The 15,944-nt window shown below is 40.5% G+C and overlaps 1 protein-coding gene and 1 long non-coding RNA gene across 2 annotated transcripts; one reads left to right on the top strand and one right to left on the bottom strand.

The window, feature by feature from the left end:
• Positions 1-1,255: 1,255 nt before the first annotated feature.
• LOC135476778 (uncharacterized) lies at positions 1,256-3,482 on the top strand. Its single transcript, XR_010445135.1, has 3 exons — positions 1,256-1,438; positions 2,397-2,510; positions 3,123-3,482. It is a non-coding gene; the product is annotated as an uncharacterized LOC135476778 (long non-coding RNA).
• Positions 3,483-4,313: 831 nt separating this feature from the next.
• Positions 4,314-7,628, bottom strand: LOC135477064 (fibrinogen-like protein 1). The gene is made up of 4 exons (XM_064757216.1): positions 7,127-7,628; positions 6,653-6,772; positions 5,530-5,667; positions 4,314-4,729 (listed from the first exon to the last, which is right to left on the bottom strand). Exons 1-4 carry the CDS (start codon positions 7,626-7,628, stop codon positions 4,314-4,316), a joined length of 1,176 nt encoding a protein of 391 aa, XP_064613286.1.
• Positions 7,629-15,944: the final 8,316 nt, after the last annotated feature.

Raw genomic sequence — 15,944 nt, forward strand, 5'->3', positions numbered from 1 at the left:
CAAGGCATGTGGTTCACCCAAGGATCAGTCTGTCACGGCACTCCATGGTTCTACAGGTTAGTATAACACAGCGAGGATACGTGCCTGGCAAGGGCGGCAGAACTTCACGATTAGCATTATCACTGCCACGGCAGTGTACCGCCTCCTACAGGTTAATATAACACAGCGAGAAGCGTGTCTGGCTTGCTCTGAAGATCAGTGGTAGGCGTGTGGTTCACCCAAGGATCAGTCTGTAGTTCTTCAACAGACAAGTACATGTATGTAATCTTCTCCACAAATACCCGGAATAGTTTTGCAAGACGCAAGTGGTTTATTTCTCTGCGGGATACAGCTACTGGATTCCGTGTGTATACATCATCACTGTACAGTGCTACAAACATATTCTACTATATCACAACGTCCATTACACTTTTCATACTTACACATATCTATATAAAACCACTTATTTTCAAGACAAAAAATAATATAACGTTTGGTACTTCGGAAGAGGGCTTAAACAATGTTGAAAGGTCTCGGCCATTTTGCTTCGAGGTGCTTGGTAAATCAACCTTTAATGTGAAATCCGTACAAGACCATAGAAAACGTGGTGTGAGAGAAATCGAAAACGCACTGTCGCGTGACTGGTGCCGCCGCGGTATATGAGCTAAGGGAAAACCGTCTCTGCGGAAAGAACTGCGTTCTCGGGTTGTGGAAATAACTCACGACCGGTTAATATTGCTTATACGGTGACGCTTTGGGTTTCTCAATATGGGCGACTTTGCTTACTGTGATCTGTGATATTTCCGTTATATAACATGGCAAACGTTAAAAGGTATACTTTCCAACCTTATGTATGATATCTTATCAATGTATATGTGACTTTGGTCTAGTGTCGTTTTTTGAAAGTCCTTCTTTGTTCTGAACGCAGTTATTGCAAACTGACACAAAGTTATCGAGATAGACATTGAAGCAGCGTTCTACGCTTTGTGACATCGTCTTTTGTGTTGTGATTGGAGGGGTGATCATAATATGCTGTCCATGTTCTAACCGAGCATGTGGTGCAGGGAAAAATTCATTCATAGGGGTAGAGTCAAATCTCTAGTGTTTAATATGCATAAAGTAAGCCAAGAAACCATGAATTTCGGTTTTTCTTGGTAACCAAAATGATTGCATTGTGCAATGGCATCATGCCATGTGCCGGATTATACAGTATTCGAGTTACCTCCCTTCTGTCCACCAGGTGCATCCACGATCGGCGGGGACGGATGTTTTATGGCGAGTTATGGCTGCCCAGGACGCGGCTGGACCAACAATGGTGAAATAGGGCGAGACACGTGGGCCGAACAGAACACAGGAGCTGCCCATAACGAAGAGGCATGCCTGTCCCGGGCCGTGGCGCAGTGGGACTACTGTGGGAATGGAAGGGACGACACTGTAGTCAGCATATATCGACCAACAGGTGAGGGAGAAGTAGGTCCCTCGATTAAGTTGAGCACAATATATCGCCAGCAGCCTGCTAAGTGTGCTTTGCCGATAGATATCTACAATTTCGTAGAGGTAATGCATTACAATTGAGGTAGAACGTCAAAGTCACGCCTGTGTTAAAAACCCCATTTCGACGTTGACATGTGAACCTTTATTTCAGATTTCGTGAAACTTGGTGCACATCATGTCTACACTAAAGTTGTAAACTGAATGGTTAAAAAATTGGTCTGAAAGTCTTGGTCATGCAGACGTTATAATTTCTTAGAAAATTTGCTTTTTTCACATTTTTCAATTTGTTTAATGCAGAGCATTTTAACGATAAGGATCTATGCCACTCATAGGTCGTGCATGTGCTAAATCTTGTTCAAATATATCATGCATTTTTCTTGCTGGTGATCATTGAAGCTTGACACTGAGTTTTATAACGTACAGGTAATCTTAGCAGATTTGATATGATAATAAATGTTCAGACTAGTCTTGGTCACATCCAAATCTTGTCTGTAAAGGAGTTAGTATTCTTTTCCATTGTTAATATGCCACGATTGCGAAAGTTGGTGACAGATTAAATTTTCTCATCATTTTGTATATAAGATTGATAATTATACATAATTAATTCATAAATATTCTTAAATCCCGAATTATGGAAACCTGGGACGGTTTTAGTGTTTGCATTTATTTATTCTGTGTTAACACTTATGTGGGGGCGATCAAGATCATGATTGAAGTTTATAGCTAGAATCTCTTCATTAAAAGACTCCTGTCAAGATTTGTATGCTTCGATAATGCTAATCGTGCTGTGAAAACAGTTGATATCAGATTGAAAAATGTTTCACTGCGGATATACCTATGTGGTATGAGTTAGTCATCAATTTAAAATCTTGTTATAATTACTTAGAATTATTGTGTCTCATGTTTGCGCATGCGTGCAACAGGTGCCCGGAAAATTGCTGGTTACGGTTGTTGGATAGAGGTTCCGAAATGTCCCAATGACCATAACGTCAAGTCTCTGTTCTTCGATGCATGGGGAGATACAAATCAAGATACAGGTACGAATGCATGGCGGCACATGGATCTATGTACTTACGTATGGTGATGGATGTGTAAAAGGCTATTTATTTATTTATTGTTTTATTTAGAAACCTATAATAATAAGTTTGACAATATTGCGCACACTAAATGATAGGCCTTATTGCACACGTCTATCAGTAAATATATACATATGTGTTTCCAGAGACATGACGGAGATTACAAGCTTACCCTATAAAACAGACAGAACAAAAGTTGTGAACTGATGACATTCTTGTCGAATGAGGATGTGTGATCTAATGCTGCTTTTGTTTGTCTATTTAATTGATTAGTGTTTTACGCCGAACTCAAGGATATTTCACTTACGACATCGGCTAGCACTGTGGGAGGAAACCGGGCAAAGCCAGTGTGAAACCTTCCTGGGGAGGTCTGCAGTTATCAAGCTGGGGAGAGGCTCGCCAGTCAGTGTGCTGCGCTAGCATGCTAAACACTCGGCTAGGGAGCCCACGTGGTTTTGTATTATCTTAAAAATTTGGTAACTTCTTGGAGATACTATAGTTTCTCGTAATATGTTAGAAATATTTTCGATTATCACGTTTTGTGCCTGTGAAATGTCCCAGCTTATGTTTCAGGCGCGGACGAGCTGTCCTGTTTCTCCAGGGCGACCTACTACTGGCACCACTGTGGCTCTGACAAGTCCTCTCCAGTTACGGCACATTACCGACCCAAAGCCACCTCGACAACAGTACCATAATCAGCTACATACATACAGAACTTTGCTAAACTTGAAAATTACAAAAGTGAATAACTAAAGCATTAATCTATGCAATATCAAAAATAAAATAAGATCACGGATGCTCCAAAAATGTAAGATGGTTCATGGTTTTCAAACGTATGTGTGTTTGCGAGGTGTTTAACATGTTTATGGAGAACTTTGTCATTAGCTCGCTCATATCGGATTTGTGTCATCTCTTATCACAACGGACATATTTACAATCATATTGTATCTCACTGGAACGCCGTTCCGAAGGCAGCAGGTATACACTGATATCATCTTAATATGTTGTTAACCTGAACAGCAACGTTAAAAAAGACACGCATGGCTAAAGTCCGATGTTTATTCGTAGCAATACGGATCCTTACATATGTTAATTCGATAATCCGTTTAATTGAAAGTAGCCTATAATAAGTTGTAGATACCCTTTGTTTCCTAGTCGTATTTCGCCAATGACTGATAATAAACTAACAAATAATACACTTGATTGATTTATTTATTTGCCTAACCTCATTCTTATGTACTATACATATGAAAACATCAAGGTTCAACGAATGAACCATGGGCCTTCACGATCTGCCACTTAGTGTACACATACATCTTCATAGGACAAGCTTAACCTAATAGCACAAATAACGGTGACGTCACTTGCTGTATATGGCACCAGTACGAGTTGCTTAGCTTCTCTGGTGATGAGTTACAAAGAAAATATGGATTTGCATAATTCCTAAATGAAATGTTATCAGAAGTATTTTCTGATCCACAAACTATATGATTGTTTATATGCAGAGCCTCAGTCGATGGAGCCAATGATGAAACATGAAAATTGCGAGAACAACTATGTGCAAAGCGTACAAAACACAGAGCCTCTGACTAGGCTTATTATATCGCTGAAATGATTGTATGATTGGTTTGTACAGAATGTCTACTGAACTCTCGATAAATTCGTCATTAACTCTAGAGTGGCAGGCACCCAAGCGACATGTAAGTACGAACTTCTTGCGTAATATCCTTTACGCATCACTTTAACCAGAAAATGTACGAGGCATCATAATTCTCCCTCTTCTCTTGGTGCAACCATCATAACAGTTGACTTTAAAGAAGCATATACGTGGAGGGTATTCCAGCGAATGCCATTTCGCACAAAATAGTGCTTGTGGTTCTCTTTCTGCATATATTTTCCGTTCAAGTGACTCGTGAAACAACTTGTGAACCACCAGGCGCCATGATAGTGCTCGGAGCAGTTGTCATGGAAACGAGCGTCGTTATCCCGGTCATGCGTACTGAAGGGCTGCCCGTCGTGACTCTCCCACGTGGAGGTCAGCGAGTCTCCTGCGTTGCCATGGTACCCGCTCACGTGAAGCCGAAAGAGCTTGTCCTCGTTTCCGATACTGAAGTGGTCGTAATCCGCATGGTACTTGACCCCTTCCCAATCCTCCAGTTCAATCCGTAATGACATTTGGCCTGTAGAAAATAAAACATATCAGTCAAAAAGATTTAAATGCCAGTAAATACACAATATACAGCAGAGAGAGTAAAACCAGAGCAGAGGTGCCAGTCTGATAGTTACCAAACGGTTACACATATTACCGATGAAATCTGGCCTGTTGTCAGCGATATCACGCCAGATATTGATGGTGACTTGAGCTTAACATATCACGTGCGCCTGTACAGATAATTTATTTATTTATTTGATTGGTGTTTTACTTCACTTCTTACAATCGAATATTTCACTTTCTGTACAGATGACAACTAATACATAATATCAATCTAACCATGCCCCCAAAAGTACGAAATTCCAGTAATGAATTACACAAGCATGACTAAAGGAAGCCATATTCTGTGTTTGATTGTAGTTTTGCAAATCAGTTGTGAAAGTTGGGTCAATTATAATTTAGTAAATTACGGGACGTCACGTGTGTGGGACAGGAATCAGATACTATGCGGTGATCACGGCACATTAAACAATACACAGTCAAGGAATAAAATCGCACATTTGTTCAGCAAACCACCGCCTTCGTGCCAAGTAGGCAACTAACCTAAGTCTGCAACCGATTCAAGTGGATCTCCATTGTAACACGGAACTGATCAAGGCTCAGCGAGTTTGACACCCTGACGGATATGGCCATTCTAGAAGTTTTATCACGTAGCTCTGTTTTTGTTTCTTTCATGTTCTAACTTAGTTTGTAACAGTTTGCAAGAACCATGCGTCTAGACTTAACTCAAACATCAAATATGGAATATTAGAAGACATGGTTTCTCACCATTTTTTGTCAGATGATAGATGTTGTCATTGCCAATCCAGAATTCACTCTCTGGCACCCCAAATCCTGACTTGTATTCAGACCAAGTGCGGTAAAAGTCCTCTGAGCCGTTATATCGCCTCTGTATAACAGTCCAAGCTGAAAAGAAAAGCAAGAGAAATATTTACATTCGGGTTTAAGTGTATTCTTGGTGAATATAACTTCGTTTTCTCTAGTATTTTATGTGAACGCCAGAATCTTGAACAGGCCGCTTATACGGCTTAAAGGCCGTGGTCCTGCAACAAGGAGGCACATTATACGTACATGCACCCTAATGATTCCTTCGTCGTCATATGACTGAAAAATTGTTGAGTACGACGTTAAACCCCAAGCACTCACTCACTCACTTAAAGGCCGTGACATTTTTGTCATATGTTCATGTGCCACACTGCTTCGCTTGAACGCCATATCTATGACATCAGAAATGGCACGTAAACAGTACAATGTCAGGTGGCCCACCAGGCCTTGACCTAACCTCTCATCGTTAGTAAGTGGTTGGGACACGATAGGACGCCACCCATACGTGGAAATTGACATATAGAAAGGTCATATCAGGAATGTTTAATTGTTCTCATTTACTATTTAAATTTTTATTCCATTAAAATTGCTGGCAGTAATAGCACTCATCACCAAATTGAGCATTTCAAAGGACACACTTATTACATAAGTGGGACCTCCGTGGCTCAGTTGGTTAGCACGCTAGCACAGCGTAATGACCCAGCAGTCTCTCACCAATGTGGTCGCTGTGAGTTCAAGTCCAGCTCATCCTGGCTTCCTCTCCGGCCGTACGTGGGAAGGTCTTTCAGCAACCTGCGGATGGTCGTGGGTTTCCCCCGGGCTCTGCCCGGTTTCCACCCACCATAATGCTGGTCGCCGTCGTATAAATGAAATATTCTTGAGTATGGCGTAAAACACGAATCAAATAAATAAATAAATAAATAAATATATTACATACATAATTATTTTGGGTGGATCTTTTGATGGACTAGACGGTTTGTTAAAATAGTAAGTCCAAATATAACAGCTAGCAAGTGTGTATCTACTACATGCACGTTATCAGAAATGTAAATCCTAATTTGCTTACCTGTGTTGTTGAAAACTTTGCACAAAGCTGTGAACGGCTCGCGTGCTCCCTTGGGTTTAACTGTGATGTGGAAATCTCCATGAAACAACTTACTCATGTCACGATAAACTTCACTGCAATCTGAAACCAAGACGATTTATATAGTAAATGAGAAGTCAGGAATATTCCAGCTGATGTTTGTATTTTCAAAAATACGATTCTATAAATGGAATATATTTAGAATTTAAACGATATGTTGTGATAATATTAAATACTCAGTAATAAAGTTTTGGCCTTTTTGAATAAAATTAACATCCATGACACAAACCTCTTGCTGGGAACAAATTCAAAACTTTCAAATTTGTCAGCCAGTGCGTTCCGAATGGAAAGTTTGAAATGACTCACATTCATGTGCATGTAACCTACTAACCAGAGCCGGATTACCTGGACAATGAAGAAGACAACGAATTAACAATTACTACGGAGTGTACTCACCCTTTGGGTACGTAACAACTTGAGCGTCATTCGCCTTGCTTGACTTCTCCACTGGTGTCATATTTCCCAGCACTTTTCCATGCTTCTGTTTTAACAACTTTACTAACTTGGCGACTCTGTCAGCTAAACTCGTCACCGCATTTTCCAGCCTAGTCTGCTTCGAGCTGATGTCCTTGGCTGTTGTTTCATGGGATCGAGAGAGTAGAATGGAAAGTTCCAGTGCCTCTGTCTGCTTACTGACGCTTAGTTTTGTATGCTCTAGATCTTTGGACAACTTCAGCATCCGAAATTCAAGAGCCTTCAGCTTTTCTTTCCTTAATTCGTGAAAATTATGACGAGATCGTTTCGTCTGTCTGGAGTGGCTTTCGAATTCTCGTTCATCGACACGTGATTCGAGATGCAATTTCAAGTCCTTTAGTCGCTGGTCCACTTTGTTCTGAATAAGACTCTCAAGGTGTGTCCAGTTGACTCGACAGTTAAAACCGTCACCACTTTCCTCCATAAAGTCTTCTTGTAAACTGAGTTGTGTAGATAAGTGATCACCTTCCGGCTTCACGAGATACAGGCAACTGCACAAACACACAAAATATGCAACTAAATGCATTGTATTCCAGCAAAGTAAACAGCGTTCTCCCAGATTCACTTTCTTGGTCTCCCTTTCTGAAACAAAAAGACACAACCTGTTACAATCAGTATTCTAGAAAATGAAATACAACATAAACATGGGAGTTAATCACAGGGCAAATACTGCTCATTATTTATACTCTAGCTATTTCTTGGATTGGTATTTTATGCTATTCTGAGGATTATTTCACTTTTTCACTTGATCAGACTTCGGCGACAGAAAACAAGTTGAGCCCAGGGCCAAATTCAGGACACCGCACCTGATACCTGCAAACCTGCTGGGTATATACTTCCCTGAAAGACTTAATCATAAACACATTTACAACATTTATAGCCTTATCAAACAGTTCGTTCGTACCTGAGAAGGTCTGCCAGCACCCTGAGGTTGCAACTTCAACTGGAATCAATAAGTTAGGCTAACAATAAGTTTGGAGCCCGGCTGCAAATAAGAAGCTGTTTGAGATCAACCGGGCAGCTTTTATTACGGGATGCGGCACTCCGATGTGAAACTGGTAGCTTATTTTCTAAAGTATGCACAAGGCAACGGAAACGAAAGCAGAATGACGTTAAACTTTCTTTACTGAAGTATCCTCTTAGCAGTTTGCCGCAATGCCTTCATCAAATCAGCAGTGGTGAGTTTTAGAGCATTGACACTCTCACGACATAAAGAATTTTGCCTATATTAAATTGTCTCTTGACTTTGCAAGCGTGTACACTTCTCAAAGTAGCAAGACTTCATAAATATCGGTTATTTTTAGAAAGGCAACAGATTCACACTTACCGGAGACGTGTGCTAAACCATGTCATGCACCAGTATAAGCTAGGTATATGTGGTCTCAATCGTGGTGTTCGGCAGGGATACACGCTTTGTTCCGTCTGCTTCTTACAAGTCCGGGGAGAGACGGCATACTGAGAGCGTACTTCAGCCTCTGTCACATTACAGCCAGATGGTCTCGCTCCCGTTGACCCCTGCCAAGATGGCGAGAGGGGCCGGGGGTTTGCAATTAAGTGGACTATGGCCTTGATAAGACACGGATGACGTAAACCAGCGTGTTTGATGTTCGGCTAGGTTTATGACCGCTGATCTGTAGATCTAACTCCGCGCGGGATTCATCTACTTGTGATTACGGCATATTTGGTGGGCAGTGTTTGAGGGGGATTGCCGCGGGGGGTGAGGGTAAAGGGGAGAATTTTTCAAAGCCTTGTGTATTTAGTGATGTTGCCGGACAGGTCACAGAGTGCGCTGCATTTGATGACATACATGTAGACGAGTTACGTAACAATTAAGACAACCCTAGCACATACTTATCTATCACATTTTAAGGAACTCAGGCGCCGTTATGGTCTTGTAAAGTCATAAACGTGTTTAAGATTTAGTGTTTAATTGCTCGCTGCTATCCTATTTCAACTCCGTGACCTCCAGGGACTTCTGTTACTCTGAAATGTCTAAGCATAAGGAAGAGTATCTTTAGTTTCTATTTCAGGCAAAGCTGGTATCGTTTATAACACTTCGCTAATACTCCTGTAAGTGAATTGTACAAAACATGCTTATGTGAGAGCCAGCTTGATTATTGGTATCGCCTATCCTCAAAGCGATCGTATGGGGGAAGGGAAGCTACTATTAAAAATTACAGAACAGTTTTCTCCCTTTGTCCTGAGTGTTCCGATGCAGAACATTAGGGAGGTGCTCTGCGGCAAATACGTGTTAAATTTTAACAGTGCTAAGTTTCTCATACGATTTCCACGATAAAATCGTATCATGTAAATAAAAGGGCCGTAGAACAAAAATTGTGTTAGACGATATGTCAACTGTTTAATTTATTGTATACCTGGATGTATGATATCATTGACACGAACAGCAAAGAGAGAAAAAACAGAGCATTGACGACAGTGTGACAGTTGGCAAAAGATCACACGTCACCGGTGAAGTACGGCCTCTTGTCAATTCACATCAGTCAGAGTTGTATTCTAAGCGACAATGTAAATGTATACATAGTACCAGGTTAAATAATATTAAAACAATGCAAAAGGACCAGTCCTCAACCCACTCTGCAATTCTACCAATTCTAAACATAAAGACAGATTAAGAAAAGTTTTGATCCAATCACTGTATTCACTGAAGGTAGACAACAGCCGGTATTAAAACCCCTATTTCCTTCTTGGAAAACAACCGGCTTTGCAGTGATTACAGCAGTACAAGATGTGCACCTGTTGTCCTTGTAAACACCTGGTTTGTCTCTAATCGATGGCAGTAGATATGTAGGAATATATCCGCTCTTTCAGGGTAACTGCATATGATGCTTTAATTTACGGGTACAGTAGAGTAAGGGTGTGAAATGTTTTCTGGACTTCCTCGACTATTTAGGTTTCAAATTTACCATCTTTATCTAAATGATGCTTTGCGCTAAAGCGTTTTAGTTATTGTAATTCTCAAATAATAGCTTTTGGTGTATGTATCTGTTCTTTCGTTTTGTACAGTATACTGCTGTGAGCAGATCGCGAGACTCAGGTAATCAGGATGGGCATGAGGTTGCCCTTTCCCTTGCCCTATCCCTCCCCCACAACCTCCTTAGGGTGGCCTCCAGACTGTTCCAATTAAAGGCTGCTGGGATAAGCTTGTGTTAACTTATTCTCTTAGGAATCTTCCGGGGCTTGAGAGCTGAACTGATATGACCGGCTGAAAAACACGGCCCACTTGAGTTAAACGATTCCTGACCAGTGACTAAACGGCCAAAGGATCCAATGTGACCAGAGGCGAAAAAGCGTCAGATGAAGATAAACGATGTGTGTACAAGTGGGATGGTATCGTGCGTGCACTGGACTGTGAATTTCACCCCTTCAGAAAAGAAGCTGTGACTCGGTGCAACGAATGAAAGGAAGCAATTAACGCTAAGCTGAATCATCCCCGAGGAAAGGAAGAGGGTCAAGGCCATATCTTTACCCCCTCCCCATCCCAAGGTTATATTTGGCGGTTACTGGATGGGGGTGAGTCTGATCCATCATACACGCTTACAGGATGAAATTTGGTAACGACTGATAAAATGATCGTACATTTCTTTAGCCTGACGTTTGGCCATTTGTGCATTCTATTCTTTGCTACACACCACTGCCTCTTCAACCATGATGGAAAGTAACTTGTCCGAGATTAGTGGTTTACCCCGGTCACACCAGATTCATCTAGTGACTGCCACCAAATACGTGGAGAATCCTTGTTTATGGCTCTAGACAAGAATCAAATAAAAACGAAATGAAGACATGCAGTTAGGCAGGAATGAAGTTAAATAAATAAAAGTCTGTAGGGCATGTCTCCTGTTACCAGTACAAGTTTTTAGGATTGCAAAAGCCACTGGAATGTTGGCAACCTTTTGCATTAATACTTTATTGTCTCAAAACTAGTCACCATTTTGACACAGCTGTACTTTTGACGCCATATCTCCATCCCAGTCATTTACAAGTTGCCCCGACACGTTAACATTATCGGTCAGAGCTGCTGTACTGCTTGTAGTGTATACATTTAGATAATCTTGCTTCAGTCACGGTGATGCAGAGCAAAAACCGGCCCTTTGGAGCTTGGTATCTCAACAGGTCATGTGGCATCAAAGAGAAAAAATAAGGCTAACTTCGATATACTCGAGTACACATATGTCCCACCAATTTACTGTTTTCATGCATGATACTGCGTTTTCCAGATACTTCTGCCCTTTCACAACACAAGGCAGATTAAACATGGAGTGTGGCGGTAATGAAATAAAAACTCTCGTGCGAAGACATTTTTTTATGTGAGATGTTGTTAAATTTCCAACTGCATGATTTTTATAAATAAGATCCCAAGCTCTACTTAATTCCCAATCTGCGTAGACGTGAAAGAAGTTTTACTGAAAAAGCGAAGCTCTAGCTGGTTAAGTTCAGCCCAGTGAGAGGCCGTAAGTATAGACTTGACTGTTCACACAAAGCGCTGACTAACGCAATGTCACTGTCTCTATGTGTGCTTAGTGCGCTATCATGTTCTCTCAGAGGTGAAGGTTTCACTCTTGAAATAGTTACACAGCTATACGTCTATTCCAGGTGGCCAACGTGTATCGTAGACATTGGTTCAGCATAGTGATTAAAAGATAGCATCTAAGGGATATGAAACTTCGCTGTCTATGAATGCTTTATCCTGAAGACGCCCTGTGAACATTTCCAATACGAAAAGAGAACGAGAAGAAAAGTAACACTGACAGTTGCAGTCAATATCATTGGTTCCTGATGATCTACATGTATGCAGACGAAAAAAGGCAATGTATATGTTCTCCACAGTTTGATGATGTTTAAATAAATAATAAATAACATGAAAATATATATTTTAATATAATAGTGTATTCTGGAGTATTGACCAATGAAATAATCAGAGATAATTTATCATCATAATCAGACAAATAAATGCTTTCTTTTTTGTAATGCATTGGTTCTATTTCAATGTTCATCGCCACACATCAGAATGTAAAATCAGCGGTCAGGTCTATTAAATCCAGATTGCCCGGAATGAACCGCTTTCTTTTGGCATGTAGACAAACCACCTTATTTGGTGTTAAGCCGAACCTGCGAGAAGTGGAATCGAACATCTGAATCGCCGATCTTCTGATAATAATTCGCCAAAGGATCTGAAAGTGGTTTCACGCAGCAATATTCGTTGCCTGGGTTGTAAGGACGCTGGAAGTGGCATTCAGGACATCTGGCGGTCTGTGTCGCAGTTGTATCTAAATCCGCTAAAGCTGTATACGTACCTTTGTTTATGGCATCAACAGGGTGCTTTTATGAACAGTTGCAATAAAATATAAAAAATAAAATATAACATAAAGAGTTTAATCAGAGCAGTGATGACAATGTGATTGTTGGCAATTGTTGATAGGTGAAATACGGCGTTTTGTCAGTTTGCCTCAGTTTGGGTCGTAATCGTAATGTTTATGTATTTGTGGCAAATTGCATGCCCCTCGCACCATGGCTTAAGCAGAAATTGATAAAAAATATTTAGTGGTGTTAATTGCAATATATTTACCGTTACTGGTCCAGGAACGACTGTCGGAGAAGTCTAAATTGGTACTTGACCAGGAAATTATTTAGGGAGTTTGATTTGTATACATTGCTTAGCACATCTTCCTTTGACCACTGAGCATTGACGATTATCTCTACCTTACAAGTTATCAGCTTCAATGTTATTTATATATTAATTTCTTACATATTCTTGTATTAAATTGTGCCCTAGTTAAGATTTAAAATCATGCGTATAGTCTTTCAATTACCAAGTGGGAGGCCACTTCGTGGTTTATATGCAAATGTTGGACATGACGCTCAGTTTACACAAGCATTATCGTTGCGTGGAATGCCAGAGTACTGCAAAAGGATATTGTACGTGTATTATAGTTACTTGGGGTGCCGTGGGGATGCTAGTTAAGAAGTCTCGTTGCTTTCAGCTGGACTTCCGGTATCACTGATGCCCTAGTCCTGAATGCTTGTTGTCACCACAGTCAAATAACCCATTGTGACGAAAGACTTAATCGCTATTTTGCATATAAAATGAACACGTTTCAGTGAAGTATTCCTTGTTTATAAGCACCAGGAAGTCTAGCATTGGGCCGTGTAATCCAACAGCGAATCACAACGTCCGGTCACTCCCCTACTGTCCGTCGTTCATAGGGACGTTTGATAAGCATTGCCGAGTTTATTTCGGGGTAAACCATGGACATATGGTAGAGATGGTAATGACAAAACTGGGACTGTTCACCTACATCACTTTTATCTGTGCTTCTCCATGAAAAATAAACACCTCTTGAATTCTATATTGATAACACCAACTCTGCAAAGAGGGGAAGGATCAAGATTTAACATCATGCACGCAGTTCGTGTACTACAACTTGATATTACCATCTATTTCTGTGATCGAAGGCAAACTTAGTCTCTTTGAAACAAAGGGGATATTATCCCACATAATTGATTGTAAAGGACCTGGTATGGTAAGGCGTGGAATCCGTCCACAATGCGAAAATCTGTGCACCTCAAGAACCGAATATATCTGTGACTGACAGCTGCTGACACACTCGTAAGGCTATTTCTTTATTCAGTTATGTTTTACTTCCCTTTTCCCGTTTTATAGCAAGACTGCTTTGAAGCAATGCATAGGTGATAAAATCGAAAAATTGGTAGCCTGCTCCAGTCACACCGAAATATCTTTTTTGCCTTAGTCACTGAAGAATAGGGAAAAATACTACACCATACACGTAACTGTCTTTAGCTTTATATTTCCGCTACTCATAACATGTTAATGTTAATGATAACTAAAGGACCACATGTGCTCTCAACCAGCGTTCACGTATGATTTCGATATAGCTGCCACACATTATGATGGATTAACAATTACCCACTCTACTTCATGAAACCAATTATTTAATGCAATACAGCCTAAATCTTTACTCACTATAAAAGTATTTTGCCAGAGAAAATAAATAACCCCACAAAGGATCGAACTCTTCCTTGGGGTAAAATCTTTTCTCCATAGAGACTCAGTTAGTTCGCTGTACTATGAAGCATGACTGACAGATCATGGTAGAATACGATTTTCAAAGTATGACAAAACTGATCACATTATAAACTTATAGAATTGTGCTGGGAATTTGAAATTTTCACTTTCTTATCTCTCTGGGGACGATTCTCCCCCTTACCGTACCAGGTCCTTTATTTTATGGGACAGTAAATCTGCTTAGAATTATAAAATAAATATAGTTCTTAAGACCACTTTATTGGTTTAAAATAGAAAAGACAACAGCATAGAGAGTAACACCAATGACAACAGCGTGATGATTTGTAAATGTCTGCACCCATTGCCTGTGAATCGCCACGCTGGATGTATGAATATAATCTCTCGTCTTTCCAATTTCATTGAAAACTGTTGACTGTTCGTCTTTCAATAATTCCGTCCAAATTTTGCATTGCATATATTTTCTCAGATCTGGTAGTTCTTGTTAAACGTCGTGTTGGGAATTGGTCAGGCGGTGGTTGACGTGGAACGTCCATCATGGATGGCGGCTGGAATATTTGTTACGACGCATAAATTCAGTTATGCTCTTCTTATGACTGTTCACGTTAATGCTTAAACAAGTGCAATTTGCAATTAGCTTGCTGTTTTCGGTTTCAGGCCAATTGCCGGGAAAACGATGTGCGGTCGTTTTAAGTCATGCTCCGCCGTTTGGTGAGGTTTTCCGCCGAGCGGTACATGAAAGCACGCCAGATCTTGATATATACACCGAGGATGGATCACCTGTATAATGCATGCTTGCACTCGCTCAGTGAAAGAGTTTGAAAGAATGGCACACGTATATCGTCCTGTTAATGAGTACATACATTGCCATAGATTGTAAACAACTGCTCTCTTATAATAGTGGCCACCCACGTGCTATACTGTTCACTGTTCCATGTCACTGTATATATATGGGTTATCAGGTTACCTATCTTTACCCATCTGTAAAAATTCGGATTTGAATGCACCGGTGTGCTTGAATGTACGTGGACGACGTCTCATATTTTACAGTGTCGTTGGTGAGTCATCAAAAGCCTGAATACGTGAAGAAAAATGTGAAGCATATTTACGCCTCTGCTGTCACATATCCACAGGAAGACGTAATCCGTAAATATTGGTTCACGTATTTAGGCAATTCAACACCACCAGCAACACTGATTGACACCAAGGAGGATGCATGGACTCAATTAGTAAGGCTTCAATTTATAAAACCTAAAACCTGTGAAGTTTCTCGCGCTGCACAGCATAACAACAAAGGCCAAATACATCTATACAAGTATTAGTTCCCAATTCTTTTTGTCGCTGAAAGTAAAAATGAGGCCTACCGTATCACGTGACCTGTCAGAAATTAAATATAAAAAATATTAATAATTATATTTACTATAGCATGTGCGTCTGAAAGTGCTCCATCCAAAGGTATTTAGAGCAGAAGAACGATGGAGAAAGTTGAGAAGCTGAACATTTGTAAACTTAAGAAGTCCCTGCAGGAAGGGGTTGTCATTTGTGCATCCGGAATACGGCGAGACAGTGGATATGACCATGTGTTTATGCGTCAAAAAAGACACTGGTATACTCGCTGTCAGCCAAAACTGAACGTTCCATGTGATGGTCGTTATGTTCCACTCAGACAGCTCCACTCAG

Source organism: Liolophura sinensis, chromosome 10, assembly GCF_032854445.1.
Source record: "Liolophura sinensis isolate JHLJ2023 chromosome 10, CUHK_Ljap_v2, whole genome shotgun sequence".
NCBI classification, from domain to species: domain Eukaryota; kingdom Metazoa; phylum Mollusca; class Polyplacophora; order Chitonida; family Chitonidae; genus Liolophura; species Liolophura sinensis.